The sequence below is a fragment of the Doryrhamphus excisus genome, chromosome 21 (assembly GCF_030265055.1).
Source record: "Doryrhamphus excisus isolate RoL2022-K1 chromosome 21, RoL_Dexc_1.0, whole genome shotgun sequence".
NCBI lineage: Eukaryota > Metazoa > Chordata > Actinopteri > Syngnathiformes > Syngnathidae > Doryrhamphus > Doryrhamphus excisus.
In genome coordinates, this window is record NC_080486.1 from 7,189,299 (window position 1) to 7,204,118 (window position 14,820).

General features: G+C 44.2%; 1 protein-coding gene across 4 annotated transcripts in view; it reads left to right on the top strand.

Annotated features, from left to right (window-relative positions):
* The window catches only part of rnf32 (ring finger protein 32), a 41,674-nt gene that overhangs the window by 21,554 nt on the left and 5,300 nt on the right, over positions 1-14,820 (top strand). For 2 of the 4 annotated variants that reach the window (XM_058059936.1, XM_058059935.1), the window contains exons 2-8: positions 8,985-9,089; positions 9,417-9,639; positions 9,709-9,851; positions 10,395-10,552; positions 11,141-11,249; positions 14,068-14,235; positions 14,530-14,765. In XM_058059936.1, coding sequence (XP_057915919.1) covers positions 9,075-9,089; positions 9,417-9,639; positions 9,709-9,851; positions 10,395-10,552; positions 11,141-11,249; positions 14,068-14,235; positions 14,530-14,760 — 1,047 coding nt within the window. In that variant the 5' untranslated portion in view covers positions 8,985-9,074 and the 3' untranslated portion in view covers positions 14,761-14,765. Of the gene's footprint in view, positions 1-8,984; positions 9,090-9,150; positions 9,352-9,416; positions 9,640-9,708; positions 9,852-10,394; positions 10,553-11,140; positions 11,250-14,067; positions 14,236-14,529; positions 14,766-14,820 lie in introns of those variants that run through there. The other 2 variants (XM_058059938.1, XM_058059937.1) reach the window with 2 other exon arrangements.

A 14,820-nucleotide genomic window follows, 5' to 3' on the forward strand; every position in this document is an offset into this window, starting at 1 on the left:
TAGCTTCCTCCACGTGCTAACTCGCTAACCAAGGCATTCCTCCTGCCTCGACACGGCGAGGAGACATAAAGGACGCTAATCTCCTTGGAATTCCTCCGCATCTTCTCATAGAGGTGGACAGTGAGGTCAAAGGTCAACAGGTCCAGTTTGCCCAGGCCCATCTGTCACCCCCCCCCCCCCCCCCAACCCCCGTTTACGCAGCATCTCAGCAGAGAAAGGCCAGCGTCTTGAGGACCATCCTGTTCTCAGACGAGGGTGGGGGGGGTGGGGGGGACGGGGGGGTGTTAAGCATTTTTGAATGAAAGCAGGCCACAAATAGAAGGTAAAAATAAGATGAAAGCAAAGGATGTTAAAGACAGTCATTCATTGACACAAACTATGATTAGCCAAGATGGCTGCTGCTCATGAAATGACGATACTGTGTTTAGGGGGGGCTTTTTGGCCCCACCTGCAAAGAAATGACAGGCTTGAACCTGATCTTAGCGAGGTGATCTTAGCGCGACCACATTAAAAGCACCTTTTACTTTCAAAGTGGCAGCGTGGCAGCGCTTCATTTGAATAATTACACACAACATTTAGTGCTTTCTTGTGCTCACACAAACAGCCTTCATGCTAAGCTAACGGCTATCACAGGACTAGAAAGACAAAGAAAAGACTGGATAGCTTTTTTATGACCATAAAAGACTCTTCTTTGTCCCACATGGAACACTTCTGTAAGTACACTTCAGTAAGTACACTATATGTACTTAGTTCCTGAGTGCACTCACTTTGACAGTGTATCCATTTTGTCATTGTACACTTACCAGAAATGATATTTGCAATATTTACCAACTTAACTACTGATGTATAGTATACTGACTTCTATCCTACTGCAGTATATTTGCATTTTTGGAATAAAACACAAAAAATATTGTTGTTCACGTCTCTCCTGCTAGTCTTAGTCCCTCCCCTTCTGCTTAGTAGCAAAATGGCGATGATTGACTGTGCTCACCATTGCAGTCATCTCCCATCCACTTTCCCTCCACAAAGCCGATACAAGCATGTCTGCTGTGTGGGACTTACCTGTGAGAGTGATATCAGTTTTGCACCCTGCAAAGCATGCTCGCGATGTAATCGTCAGTCAGGCGGCGGCTAATGGAGGCGACAAATGTACACAGATTTGCCAATAGTACGAGTCTCCCACGGTTTAGATTGGCTGTCAGATGTGGATTGAATTTGGGGATATCAATGTAGTCACCTCCCACCACACACGGCCCGAAGTGCCCGAAAGTGGTTGGATTGATGCCTGATATCGCCAATGTGATCAGTATCACTATTGGTATCGTCCGATTATGATATAAAATACCATTTTCACATAGTTTTTATTTATTGTAAATAGTTGGGGTTTAAAATGAATAAACAAATCACTTACAGGACTATAAGTTATACTTTTTTTCATGGTTGGCCTGGTCCTGTGACTTATACTCCGGAGGGACATATATACTATATGTGTGTTTTTTCACACTGACAGCCACAAGGAGGCGCTCTAAGTTGTATCTGCTACTCCCATCACTCCTATACCACTGAAAGTTATATATGTTTTTGTCTTTTTCATTGTGCATTTGTGGCTGGTGCAACTTGTACTCCAGAGTGAGTTATTATGAATGTATTTAAATTCATAATTTATTTAATATGTGTCTTGTATTCTTAAGGTTATGATTTTCAAAAATTACCAAGTGGTGAATTTGCAGAAATAATCAGTATCAGATCGGTATCTCCGATACCGGCCTGTATTTAGGTCAGTATGGGATCGAAACCAAATCAGTGGTATCGCGAATCACTACTCAAAAGACTAATACTTGTAGGTCACAGTTGAAACACAGCAATAGAGCACATATGTATTGTTTATTTTCCCTTTTATAAGCCCCGCCCACCTCTATATGTCGTCCAGCCAATCAACTCCTTCCACCTGTGTTGAAAAAATTGTTGGCCAGAAGTAGTTTTTTTTTTTTTATTGTTGTTTATGCAGATGTGAGAAGGTGTTAAATAGAAGATATGAATATAACAATAATAGTAATAATAGCTTGTCCATGTGTGAGCGTCCTCCAGTCAGTAAGAAAAGTGATGGTGACAAACATCAAGGTCGTCTCGAAAAGACAGACAGGATGTGCTGCGACACGCCCGCATCAACATTTCATAAATCTTCAGTGCGGCAGCAAAACTCTTAAGAGGCTCGATTGACTGCTGACAGCTTTATGACAAAATGAAGACTGTTGTAGTCGTCATTAGTTCTGTCGTCGGCCCGACTTTCATTGCAAACAGTCAGCTGACAGGATGATAGCCGCTAGCATGATGCTAACCACCGCAACATGGAAAAACACTCCAACAATAGCGGCTTGTCTGAGTGAAATGATTCGACTAAAGCACATTTGTTTGGCCAAAGCAGCTTAAGGGTGAGGAACGTGTCTTACTGCTGCAAAGAGACTTAAGAAATTCCAAAAGTGTGACTGAACAAACCTCATTAGGCCTCATTATCTCCTCTGACGTCACCACGCTCAGCCTTTCCGTGGCGTTACAGTGCACTGTACTAACATCGCACTTGTTTATGTTTATTTTCATCGCTTATCGTGGCAACATTATTGGAGCGTGCATACAGTTGGAAAGTTTTGAAATTTATATCTTTGCTACATTGTGGTTCAAATTTCACGGCTTCATTCCAACGTGGTTTTGCAAAAAATTATTAATTAATCAAGTATGCACAAACGTCATTCACCTCCGTCCTACTCCTCCTCCTGGGAACTAAAACCACTCAAGTCATCTTCTTCAGCATCAAACGTCCTCCTAATTCCTTCATCACACACTTTGTCAGCCTCTCTCTCTTTCATTGTCGCTCTTTGTGTCACTTTTGTCCATTAGCCATTTAGCTTGAGCTTAACCTCTTCATCACGCAGTCGTCCCGCCTTTCCAAACCCTTTGGTGATAGTGGATAGTGGGCGGTCTGGTCTGAGTAGTCTAACAGAAGATGAAGTCATTCTAGACTTGATTAAACTTAAAGTAAAATACAAATATAAGGCATTAAGAAAACTCATTCAAATTGTGATATGCAGTATTTTACACTGGTCACTCGGTGAAACATAAAACACCAGACTTGATCAATGGGACAATAAGCTTTTATTGCAGGTTCAACCCACAATAGGAACAATAATAATAACAACATAATAATCATCATAATAATAATAATTTAAGCCTCAATCCAGCTAAAACCCACTTTCTAACCACTCATTTATATATGTTTATATAAACTATATTGAGAAATATGAGTGTAAATGTGACTATAGGGGTGTTATTTCATGTCTAGCGAGCTCTAATAATGCTACAAACCATATTCAGAAGGTTGTAAACAGGTTTTTTTTACAAACTACAAAAATATTTCATTTGTAAATCCTATTTTACAGAAATTAACTTATCACCGTCAGGCCTGGACCCGATAAACCACAAAAAACTGGTGCTTTGTCTTTTGAGTACACAAGTGTGTTCACAGAGAGTCTGACGCCCTTTTTACATTTTATTACATTCATTTATTATCATATCACATTACATTTGTTTACATTTCTCATCTTAACAAGTCAACAGCAGCACTCCCCACACCCACATGGCTATATATGGCCATAGTTTTGTACAGCACTATTTCTCCAAGGAACTAAGTACACAGTGTACACAGTATACTAATTGAAGTGCACTTACAGCTGTGTTGTAATGCCATGTGCTTAGTACTGTATTGAAAAAGTATCAGCATCTGACTGGCCTGGCATACTTGTAGACAAGTAAAGTCACCCTAAACGTGTCATGTTTGTGAGTGTGTAAGTGTGTGTTAGCTAATATGGGCTTTGGTTGGTGAGAAGCAGGGCAGCAGTTACTCCTAACTTCATCTGTTGACAACAGGCAGCAAGTGATGTCGGCCTGCCAGTGAAAGATGAAAGCTAGCGTGATGCTCTCATCCCAGCTGATGTGTACAGCTGGAGGACAATGTCATGCTGGGGGGGGGGGGGGGGGGTGATCACTGTACAGTGTGCCAAAATGATGGTATGTTTTAAGGTCACCGTTTGGTTCATTATTGGTACCGTAAGGGAACAAAATGATCCAAATGCATCCAAAACGAACCCCATCTGTACTGAACAATGGCAGCACACTTATTACTTATCTGATCCACTTGTGTTATTCTGCCCCCAAAACAGGAGACTGGACACCAGCCTGGACTAACTGGATTTGTTTTCCGAGTTGCCACATGGCGCGACCCTAAGCGGCATAGAAAATGGATGGACCATCAAATGACGTGTCAATGACAATGCAGTCCATAAATGATTATTATTAATATTATTATTAAGGGAGAAAGTAATCCAAACCTACATGGCCCTGTGTGAAAAAGTCCCCCCCCCCAAGCCTCCTAAAAAGAAAGTAATTGAGATCTATCAGCCTGGAAAATGTTATAAAGCCATTTCTAAAGTTTTTGGGACTCCGGCAAACCACAGTGAGGGCCATTATGCACACATGGCGAAAACATAGAACAGTAGTGAACTTTCCCAGGAGTGGCCGGCCAACCAAAATAACCCCGAAAGCGCAGAGATGACTCGTCCAAGAGGTCACAAAAGACCCCACAACAACATCCAAAGAACTGCAGACCTCACTTGCTTCAGTTAAGGTCAGTGTTTATGACTCCACCATGAGAAAGACACTGTTGAGACAAGTGTTCCAAGACTAAAACATTTTGGAAGGTGTGTGTCCCATTACATCTGTAATCTGTAAAAGTAACACTGAATTTCAGAAAAGAACATCATAGCAACAATAAAATATGGTGGTGGTAGTATGATGGTCTGGGGTGGTTTTGCTGCTTCAGGACCTGGAAGACTTGCAGAAGACTTACATACGTTACATCCTGGGTTCTTAGGGCTTACTTGATAGTGGTTTGATACACTTTGATTGCCACCCCTCCACCTGAGCCCAGACAGTGAGGGGCGCGGGGTGGGTGGTGGGGGGGTTGGTTTGTTTATTAATCACCAGCTTGTGTGATGTGTCTCTCATCACGCCAACACATATAATTAAGCTTTAAAGGCTTCATGTGTCTGCATTTGGTTTGCTTTTAGCTGCTTTTCAAGTCGCTGCATGCGTGTGCGTGCATGTGCGTGTACAGTAAGTGGGCGTAAATAATCCTCCGACGTGTGTGCCTGGTCAGGGGAGCTTCCCAAAAAGAAGAAGAAGAAAAAAAAAGAATGTGTGTGCTTCCCACCTTGCATGACCTTCAAGGTGTCTTCCTGACACGCTAGCTTGTTTGCCGTCTGCACGGGTGACAGTTGAAAGGTTGGCGCTTCTTGGATGACATCGCCACGGTCCGTAGAAGACATGAGTAGCATGTGTTGTCCTCGCCTTGATGCTCTGACAATTAAATTGAAACCATCACAAACCAACGACTTCAAGCAAGTTGCAAAAAAGGCGCCATGTTTGCAGTAACTTGTCATTACTGGAAAACTTAAATAGATGCTTGCATGTTTTATGTATGCTGTTTATGTTCTGTAATTATTAGCGTTACCTGATACGCTTGTTTGCTGCTACTGTTTTAAACCTGAGATGCATTCAAGATCAATCTGGTCTGGTTCAATGACCCACATGTGCGCGTTCTAACATGTTTCCTGCACACTGCAGTATTTCCATCACCGTTACTAGCGCTACTAGCTTTGTACAATATACATTGTGTGGCTACCGCGGCAGGGGCGCTTTAATGTCCTCTCACAGGATTAGTATGGCAGCATATGTAATGTGACATTTCTTCTAGGACATATTTCCATGTACTGCCAAGCTGAAAAGCTATGATTTGTATGGAAGCAGCATGAAGTGCCCGCAAAAAAAAAAAGTTGCACCGCCTCTCAAACGCAGCGAGACGCCATCACAGGCTACAATTTACGGCCATTACGTTGGCCTATTTCAAGCAATCCTGATGGATTCTGCTCAATTATTGTCCATTACGGAGAAAGATGGCCGCCATCAAGCATGCAGCAAATTACCGCCTCCGTCACAGCAACTTGTCAGCGACATCAGGTGGAATTGTGTTGCTCCTAAAAGTAATACATTGGTTCCGAACATTTCTGCCTTGTGACCCTTTAATACAAATCCACTGCAACCTTTGACCCTTCATAACATTCCGGATATGTGCAGCTGAATCTTAAAATGCTTGAAATAATAATAGGCTTTCTTGCCTCTAAAGTCTCTCATAGTGTACAGTGGTTCACTTCTTTTTACACTTACATGACCATTATTCCCTATGGGAGGAATAGTTTCAAAGTGTTATATTTATGTGTGATTTTCTTCTTTTTGCTGATGCTAGTCTGGCCGCTAGAGGAGGACCAGCTTGAGTCACTGCTGGCACAGACAGGGTCAGGTGGCAGGCGTCCCAGCAGCATGGTCCTGCCGGCCGTCAGCACAAAGTGGACTAATTGAGAGGGGGGGGACCCAGTTCCCAGCCAGTCTTTCCCAGCGTCGTCCCCAAACCATATGAATCACAATGGCGGATCAATAAGTTCTCAAGTGCTAATAAGCGCTGGCACATTTTGTGATATGTGAGTCCCTCCATCATTTGAAGCAGCACAGATTTATAGGAAATCCATTGTTAGGTCCAAAGTATGAGGTAATGTAGCACTTAGTAAATGAAGGCTGCGGTGATTTGTATTTCATTTACAAAGGACACGTCTAATCATGATGACGCTCTTCTTCTTCTTCTTCTTACTCAGCAAGGAGGAGAGCCTTTCCTCCCAGACAAACCACGGGGGACTCCACGTCGGCGATTAAAGTCATGTTAGGCGAAGCATTAGAGGTCAAGTCATAAAATAATGAGATTTGCGTTGTCTGCGATCAAAGTGATCGCTCTCTCTGGCTGACATAATTGTTAATGAGCCATTATGGCTGCCCTTTCTCATCCATATCTCAGCACAGTCGCTGCTTTGACAACAAGGCCATACATCACACTATGCAGCCGCCTATGCCGCATACGCGCTAGCCTGCATGTCTATATGCTTATTTGTCACTACACACACACTAGGCTGTATGTACAGACTATATCATCATATATACACCATATGCATCTACATATTATATATTTCTGGTGTGTTTTGGATCATTGTTGTCCTGCAGAAACCAAGTTGGTTTTAGCTTGAAGTCGTGAAAAGATGGTCAGATTTTTTGGTCAACATCAGAATTCATGGTTCCATTTATCACAGCAAGTCTTCCAGGTGCCGAAGCAGCAAAACAGTCCCAGACCATCACACTACCACCACCATATTTTACTGTTTCGATAAAAAAAAGTTCCAAAAAGTTCAACTTTTGGGTTTTAGATCATTGTCCTGCTGCAGAACACAAGTTGCTTTCAGCTTGAGGTCACCAAAAGATGGCCGGATATTCTCCTTCTGGATTTTTTGGTAGACATCAAAATTCATGGTTCCATTTATCACGTCTGAGGTAGCAAAACAGCGCCATACCATCAAACTACCACCACCATATTTTACTGTTGCTCTGATGTTTTGGGGATCTTGGAGATCATCAAGATGTTTTCTGGCCAAATTGAGATGAGTGGTTTTGGTCTTGGAACTCTGCCATGTGTGCCGTTTTTGCCCAGTGTCTTTCTAATGGTGGAATCACAAACACCTGCAGTTCTTTGGATGTCGTCGTGGGGTCTTTTGTGACCTCTTGCATGAATTGTCGCTGGCTGGTCATTCCTGGGAAGGTTCACCACTGTTCCATGTTTTCACCATTTGTAGCTAATGGCTCTTACTGTGGTTTGCTGCAGTCCCAAAGCTTTAGACTTTAGCCGTTATAATCGTGTCCACACTGATAGATCTCAAATAATCTCAGTTAAGTTATGTTTTACGGGGGGGGGGGTTAAAAACCATTAATTAATAATGATGCAATCTTATTGAAAATTGTCCTAAACATGGAAAATGAGCATAAGCGTTGTGACAGCTAAAAGGAAACAGTAGCACTGCTTTGTTTTTGTTTTTTGTTTTTTTTACCTTTGCCTCTCCGCATGTCAAGGTGAGTTGTCTTTTGGGAAATACCACAGATCAAGTTAGGAAGAAAGTTAAATAAAAAGCCTTTAAAATGGTGTTCACAGAGGAGGGGGAAGACAAACACGTCGCTGTTGAAAATAAAAGCACACACTGAAATCCATTCTGATGACAGTTGGAAGAATGCAGGCTTTATGGGGGAGACTTGAGCCCCATCTTTGCCATATCTTTTAAGCGTGATTATTTACTTAAAACAACAAACCAAAGCCTGAGTCTGGCAGGGTGGACGTCAGCCTTTGATTGAGTCCTCAGCTTGAATTCTTAGCTAATAAATTGTTCCACGTCTTTGTCTGGGGTTTTAACGACAGTGGTCCAAGTTTTTCTTGCCCTAATCTCAAGAATGCAGCAACCTCTTGAGAAGTTTCCTTCTCTCCCAGAGTCGCGTCTTGGCTTTGTTTTCTTAGACAACTCCAGTCATTGACAGGCCTCACCGTTAGCCTGCTTTCACCAATCAGTGTCAGTCGTGGCCGCAAAGCGTTTTAAAGAAGATATGGAGCAAACTTTTCATCGGGCCCCACAAAAAGAGAGCTTTCGGGGGCTGTTTTCCACGTGAAGGTGACCTGGGAGGGACTCTGAGCTCACGGCCCAGGTATGAGCAGCTTAGCTTTGTTCTGACGACAGCTGGCTGAGTCACATCCACTAACCTCCTTTGGTCAGCTTCCAGCTAGCAACAATAAAATAATCATTAGGAACATCCACACACGCCACATACATATTTTTAAAACTGTTTTATACTCTTTGTAACTCTAGTCATTGCTTGAATTCTTTATAATATAGCCAGTTTATCAAATGGAAAATATGTGTGTATTATAAAATAATAGTGTTTGAACTTATGTAGTTATGTAGCACTGTAAACATTTATAAACAAACGATGTTAATAGTTTATTCGTCTCTCAGCCAATCAGAAGCAGCCAACCAGTTCCGCATTTGGAAGTAAGAGGGCGGGCCTAAGTTACCTAGCAACCAGTCAAACGCTGTGCTGATAGGATGGCAACACGGAAGGTTTGTTCTCTTCATAATTAGTAACTTTTATGAAAAGTAAAGTGTGTCAGATTCACAGAGAGGTTGCAATAACGTAGTGTTTTCTGCTAAAGGGAAATATCTAGCGTGTCACGTTGTGTTTGTGGGGTTTAAAAACTAGAGTCGATGTGGTTACCTGCTAGCTTGATGCTAAGCACCTGCGACACGAGCGCTTTACGGCAAACGCGCTTATTAAATATTACTTTTGGAGTAAACCTTCATCCTTAAGACACATAAAATAGATGTTAGTTAAGCTATGATACACAAAAACTAAAGCAGTGCATTTATGAGGATGAATGTATTCCACAGGATGGTAAAGCAAGCAGCAAGATGGTGATCACCTCAGTGGCCCTTCAGGATCATATCAGGAGGAACCTGCTAGAACCCGACTTTTTACTTTCAGACCCGCTGCTGAAGTTCAGAAACAAAGTACCTTCAAAGCAGAGAGGGAACCAAAAGGATGTCCAGAGAACAGACCTTCTAGAAGAGCGAGAATATGTGCTTGATCCTCCTCCACCACCTCCAACATTAGGTAGGTGACTCTGGAACCATTGGATATGTCTGGAACCTTCATCAGGATGTGATGACTCTCTCCTACCAGCTCAGAGGATGGGTTTGGTGGCCCCGCCTCCAGGCAGGCTGAGCGAGGACCAGTGGAGACAGGTGAAGACCAGGTCGCTCCAGCAGCGGGAGTCTGAGCAGCCTTGTTCAATATGCAGGGAGGCGTTCTGTCTTCAGCCTCAGGTATTCACCAACAGCAGAACGCGTCATGGAATAAATAGGATAAAAAACATACAAATGTATATTTGATTTCAATATTTCAAGACCTCCAGCTGGTGTTTACTTAGTTTTGTCATGAAATGGATGTGTTGAATACGGTGTGCACGGGATGTTTCAAAGACTGCAGTTTGGAGCTTTCTTCTCCACGCTAATGGCTTGTCAACCTGCTGGAAATTGTGCACAACGGGGGGGCTCTTTCTCCACTGATGGAGTGTGTGGAGCGGGCCCAAAACAATAGGAAATCAATACGCCCCCCCTCCCCGGCCTCCTGCCCTCAAGAGATCTAAGTAAACTGGCTCATGTGCCAAGTGCCATTGCCGTCTCCTTGCAGAGCGTGAAGGAGCTCCTCCTCCTCCAGGTTGCAACCAGCCCACAGATGCTCCTGCTGGTTTCTTCCATCCTCTTGCCAAATAAACACACCCCTTCACATCCATGCGTCTGAATACACACGCTAACCTTAGCATCCTAAAGCTGCAATGTGTGTGTACATCTTGGTGTCCCTCATAGGTGCTGCTGTCCTGCTCCCACGTCTTCCACAAAGCATGTCTGCAGGCCTTCGAGAGGTTTTCAGGAAGAAAATGCTGCCCGATGTGCAGGAGGGAGCGGTACGAGACACGTGTGATCCACGATGCCGCGCGTCTCTTTCGAAACCAGTGTGCTGCAAGGTCATTATTATCATCATCATCATTATTTTTATTGTTATTATTATTATAATAATGTTATAATATTATATGGGCTGGACTTCGGTGGAGTGGTTAGCTCGCAGACCTCACAGCTAGGAGACCAGGGTTCAATTCCACCCTCAGCCTTCTCTCTGTGGAGTTTGCATGTTCTCCCTGTGCATGCGTGTGTTTTCTCCGGGTACTCCGGTTTCCTCCCACATTCCAAAAACATGCTAGGTTAATTGGCCACTCCAAATTGTCCATACGTATGAATGTGAGTGTGAATGGTTGTCTGACTATATGTGCCCTGTGATTGGCTGGCCACCAGTCCAGGGTGTACCCCGCCTCTCGCCCAAAGACAGCTGGGATAGGCTCCAGCCTCGAGCCTGAGGAAAAAGTGGTAGAAAATGAATGAATAATAATAAAATAATAAATTATAATAATTATCCTAATAATATTAATAATTCTTCTTCTTATTATTATTATTATTATTATTATTGTTGTTGTTGTTGTTATTATTATTGCTAAGGTCATTGTTGCTCATTGTACTGCAAATCAACCTCATTGGTGTGTGTGTGTCTTTGTGTGCAGAATACAAGCGTGCTGGCGAGGCTACGTTGCAAGGAGGCGGTACCGGAATATTGAGAGAAGCGTCTGGCCAAAGGACAAGCGCCTGCGACAGAAATTCTATGAAGCAAAGGTGAATTCGATCAGGACCTCTCACACACTTACACACACTGAGAACTACGGCTGCTATCATAATGATGAAACAATGTTGAAACTCAGCATGTGATGATGATGATGATAATAATTAAGCTGTTAGGTGTGATGACAGGCTGGTGGTTTCTGGTCTACAGTAAATATTGACAGAGTCTTAAATAATTGTGCACAACAGTCGTAAGATGACATGTTATGACTGTTCATATACAAATCATTTTAAGATGTACATGATACCACCAAAGAGGCCTTTCATTGACTCACGAGTACTAGAGGAAGACACAAGTGAATGTATCAGACATGAATCAGACGTTGACATTGGCTTGATGTCACCGACTCTCCGGTACGAGATGTAGACATGAGTTTCACAGATTCACCGGTGCTCGACAAAGACTCGAGTCATATTGCCTCATGGGTTGACGAAGACATTTCATTTGGATTTAATTGACTCACGGGTACTAGATGAAGACACAAGTTTCACTGACTCACACGTGCTTGATGAAGACTCGTGTTTCATTGACTCACGGGTTGATGAAGGCTTGAGTTTCACTGACTCTCGGGTGCTGGACAAAGACTCAAGTTACATTATCTCATGGGTTGCTGGAGACTTGCATTTCATTGACTCGTGGGTTGATGAAGGCTTGATTTTTACTGACTCATGGGTATTCAAAAAAGACACAAGTATTACTGAGGGACGGATGCTCGACGAAGACTCGAGGTTCATTGACTCACAGGTTGACATAGACTTGACGTCACTGACTCACGGGTAATGGATGAAGACATGAGTTTCACAGACTCACGGGTGCTCGACAAAGACTTGCGTTTCATTGACTTACGGGTACAAGATGAAGACTCGACTTTCATTGCCTCACGGGTGGACGAAGTCTTGAGTTTCTCTGACTCACGGGTATTAGACAAAGACACAAGTGTTACTGATGCACGGGTGCTCACCGAAGACTCGAGCTTCAATGACTCACGGGTATTAGACAATGACACAAGTGTTACTGACTCACAGGAGCTTGACAAAGACTCGAGTTTCACTGACCGTTGGGTGCAGGTGAAGGAGGCTAGAGTTTCACAGACTCACTGCATGTTTCTGTGCATATTCTCTGTAACGAACGACTCAGTTCACTCCAATAGTGACTCATAAAAAAGGTTAAAGGACTCATGTTTCCCATGACTAGTTCACTGTCAGAGGTTACAAGGATGGACGTTTACACCCCCAATAGACACCTCACTCCTGCCTACGTAGCAGAATGTTGGGGGGGGGGGAGGTAGAAGGTAAATACACAGTGTACACAGCATGAGCGTCTTATTGGGTCAAATCAAGACAGGCGCTATGTGGAAGGCACTCTCTGACCCCAGGTACACACACACACACACACACACACACCTTCACCTGCGTTCACCCTCTGGAGCCTTTGATGCTTTGTGAAACTTTGCTTGTTTGTTGGCTAATATGGAGAGCGTTAGTGTTTTAGTCAAACAAATGGAACATTCCAGACGGCACACAAAAGCACAACGCTGTCATGCGTGTTCGGGTCTGCTGTTCCTTCATCCATTAGAGTTGTTGCGTGGCGTTTGTGTACCCGACGTTGTCTCCCGTGCTTGTTGTGTTGAATGATGGCGTGGCCTGGTAGGGGAAAGGGAACATTGCCATCTAGTGAAGTCTGCTCAGGCCTTGGATGACCTACTTGACACAACTTCTCGGGCGATTCCAGGTCTGGAACTGAAGAGGGTGAATGTGTTTTATTTACCGAGCGCTCCGGTTCACCTGAATCCAACATGGTGTCAAACAGTGAGCCAATTAAGTCAGATGTGCCACATGAATCCACGTGGCGGTGGGTGGTCACGACAATCTCATGTCTTTTGTCACGGTGAGGATGATGCAGTGCAACATGGCGCTGACAGCTGTGACGGACGCCATGTTGAAGGTGTTTGCTTAGCTGACTGTAAAGCAAACAGGCGTGTTGGTGCGAGACCGGTGTGAGCCACACGCTGCTGATTGCATGAAGACATGCCTGCAACCACACAACAACTTACACATTATCAACTCATCCCTGCACCCGGCTTTCCTTTCTGGCCCGCTTCCGAGGTCCGACCCTGAGTCAACACATTAAGGGGACGTGCTATCCACGTGGAGATAAGACCCTCTGCTCCCTCGGCGTGTTCTCCTTCGACGGCGTCGTAGCGAGTAGCAAAGTTCATCAAGTCATAAAACATCCACCGCTTGTTGGATTAGGCGTCCGAGCCCGGCTGTCCTGATGTCAGCGTGACAGCTTGGCGAGGAGAAGCAGTCGGTGCACATGTGCAAACAGGCCCTCGGATCACATGACTTTGTCCCGTTGAGCCGCTACCACAGCTTTTTTACGCTAAAGAAGGTGTTTGAATGCTTGTCAGCTGGTAGGATGGCTCATTTCTCATCCTGGAGATCAGGTGTGTCCAAACCTTTTTTTCCTGCAAATGAAGTACTCTGTTGAGCTTTTGCTACAGAACCCAGCAGTGTGCCATCAGGGCCAGCAAAGCCTTCTCTGCTGGCCTAAACACCATCCTAATATAAAGTCTAGTTCCATGGAATCTTGCTATTGAAATAGACAACATGTCTCCCAGCAATGTTTAGTTCTTTGGAGTGGTTTCCATGAATTGTCCTTGTTAGTGGTGATGTGTTGGTATTGATTAGTGCACTGTCAGCCACCACAACACCACCCCCCACCCCCCCATCCCAGACATAATTAGCCTTGATTGAGCACACGGCTGCATTGTGTGTCTGCTTTGTGCCGGTAAATGCTTGTTGCCTTTAGCTGCAGGAGCTGAACGAGAGCTTGGTGAGACACTGCCAGACCAACACGGAGGCTTTTCTCAGCGATATCGATCGCTTGCTGTCATCGAGCCGGCGAGTGTTCCAGCAGCTGGAGAGAAAGTGCGTCTCTGAACCTCAGGAGGATGACTGGGAGCGTATACGCAGTCAGGTCAGGAAACATCATCGTACACCAAAAAAAAGCCCCCTCCATCTGCTTTACCGTTTTTCTTTTAACCCGTGACGTGTTCACGCTTGCATGAGCGCGACAGGGACGAACACATCCTTCCAGAGGTGATCATTAATTTATCCAAGTAATCAATACAACACAAAGCATGTCATGTCTCAAATGCATCATGGGCTTTTTACTTGAGAGATGATGTTGGCCTCAACAGTTGTAGTATCAACCTCTATGCTTGTGTGACTCATTAGATAATAATTATTTCATATTTCCATACATGAACAGGTGGCCCAGCGGGGTACGGGTGATTGTGCCATCTGCCTAACGCCGCTGTGCGGGCTTGGCCTCGCCGCAGAGGCTGCAGGTTTCAGCCTCCATCGAGGGAGGCGCTCGGTGCTGCTGTCTTGCTCGCACCTTTTCCACCAGCGCTGTTTGGACGCCTTTGAGGCCTTCGCTGTGGCTGGGAGAACCGCATGCCCCCTCTGCAGATCCACCTACCATAAAAGGCTCATCTAAAGCAGGTAGACTTGTCTCCATCACACTGGTATAACAACGTCTTGGAAAAGCATCTTTCTT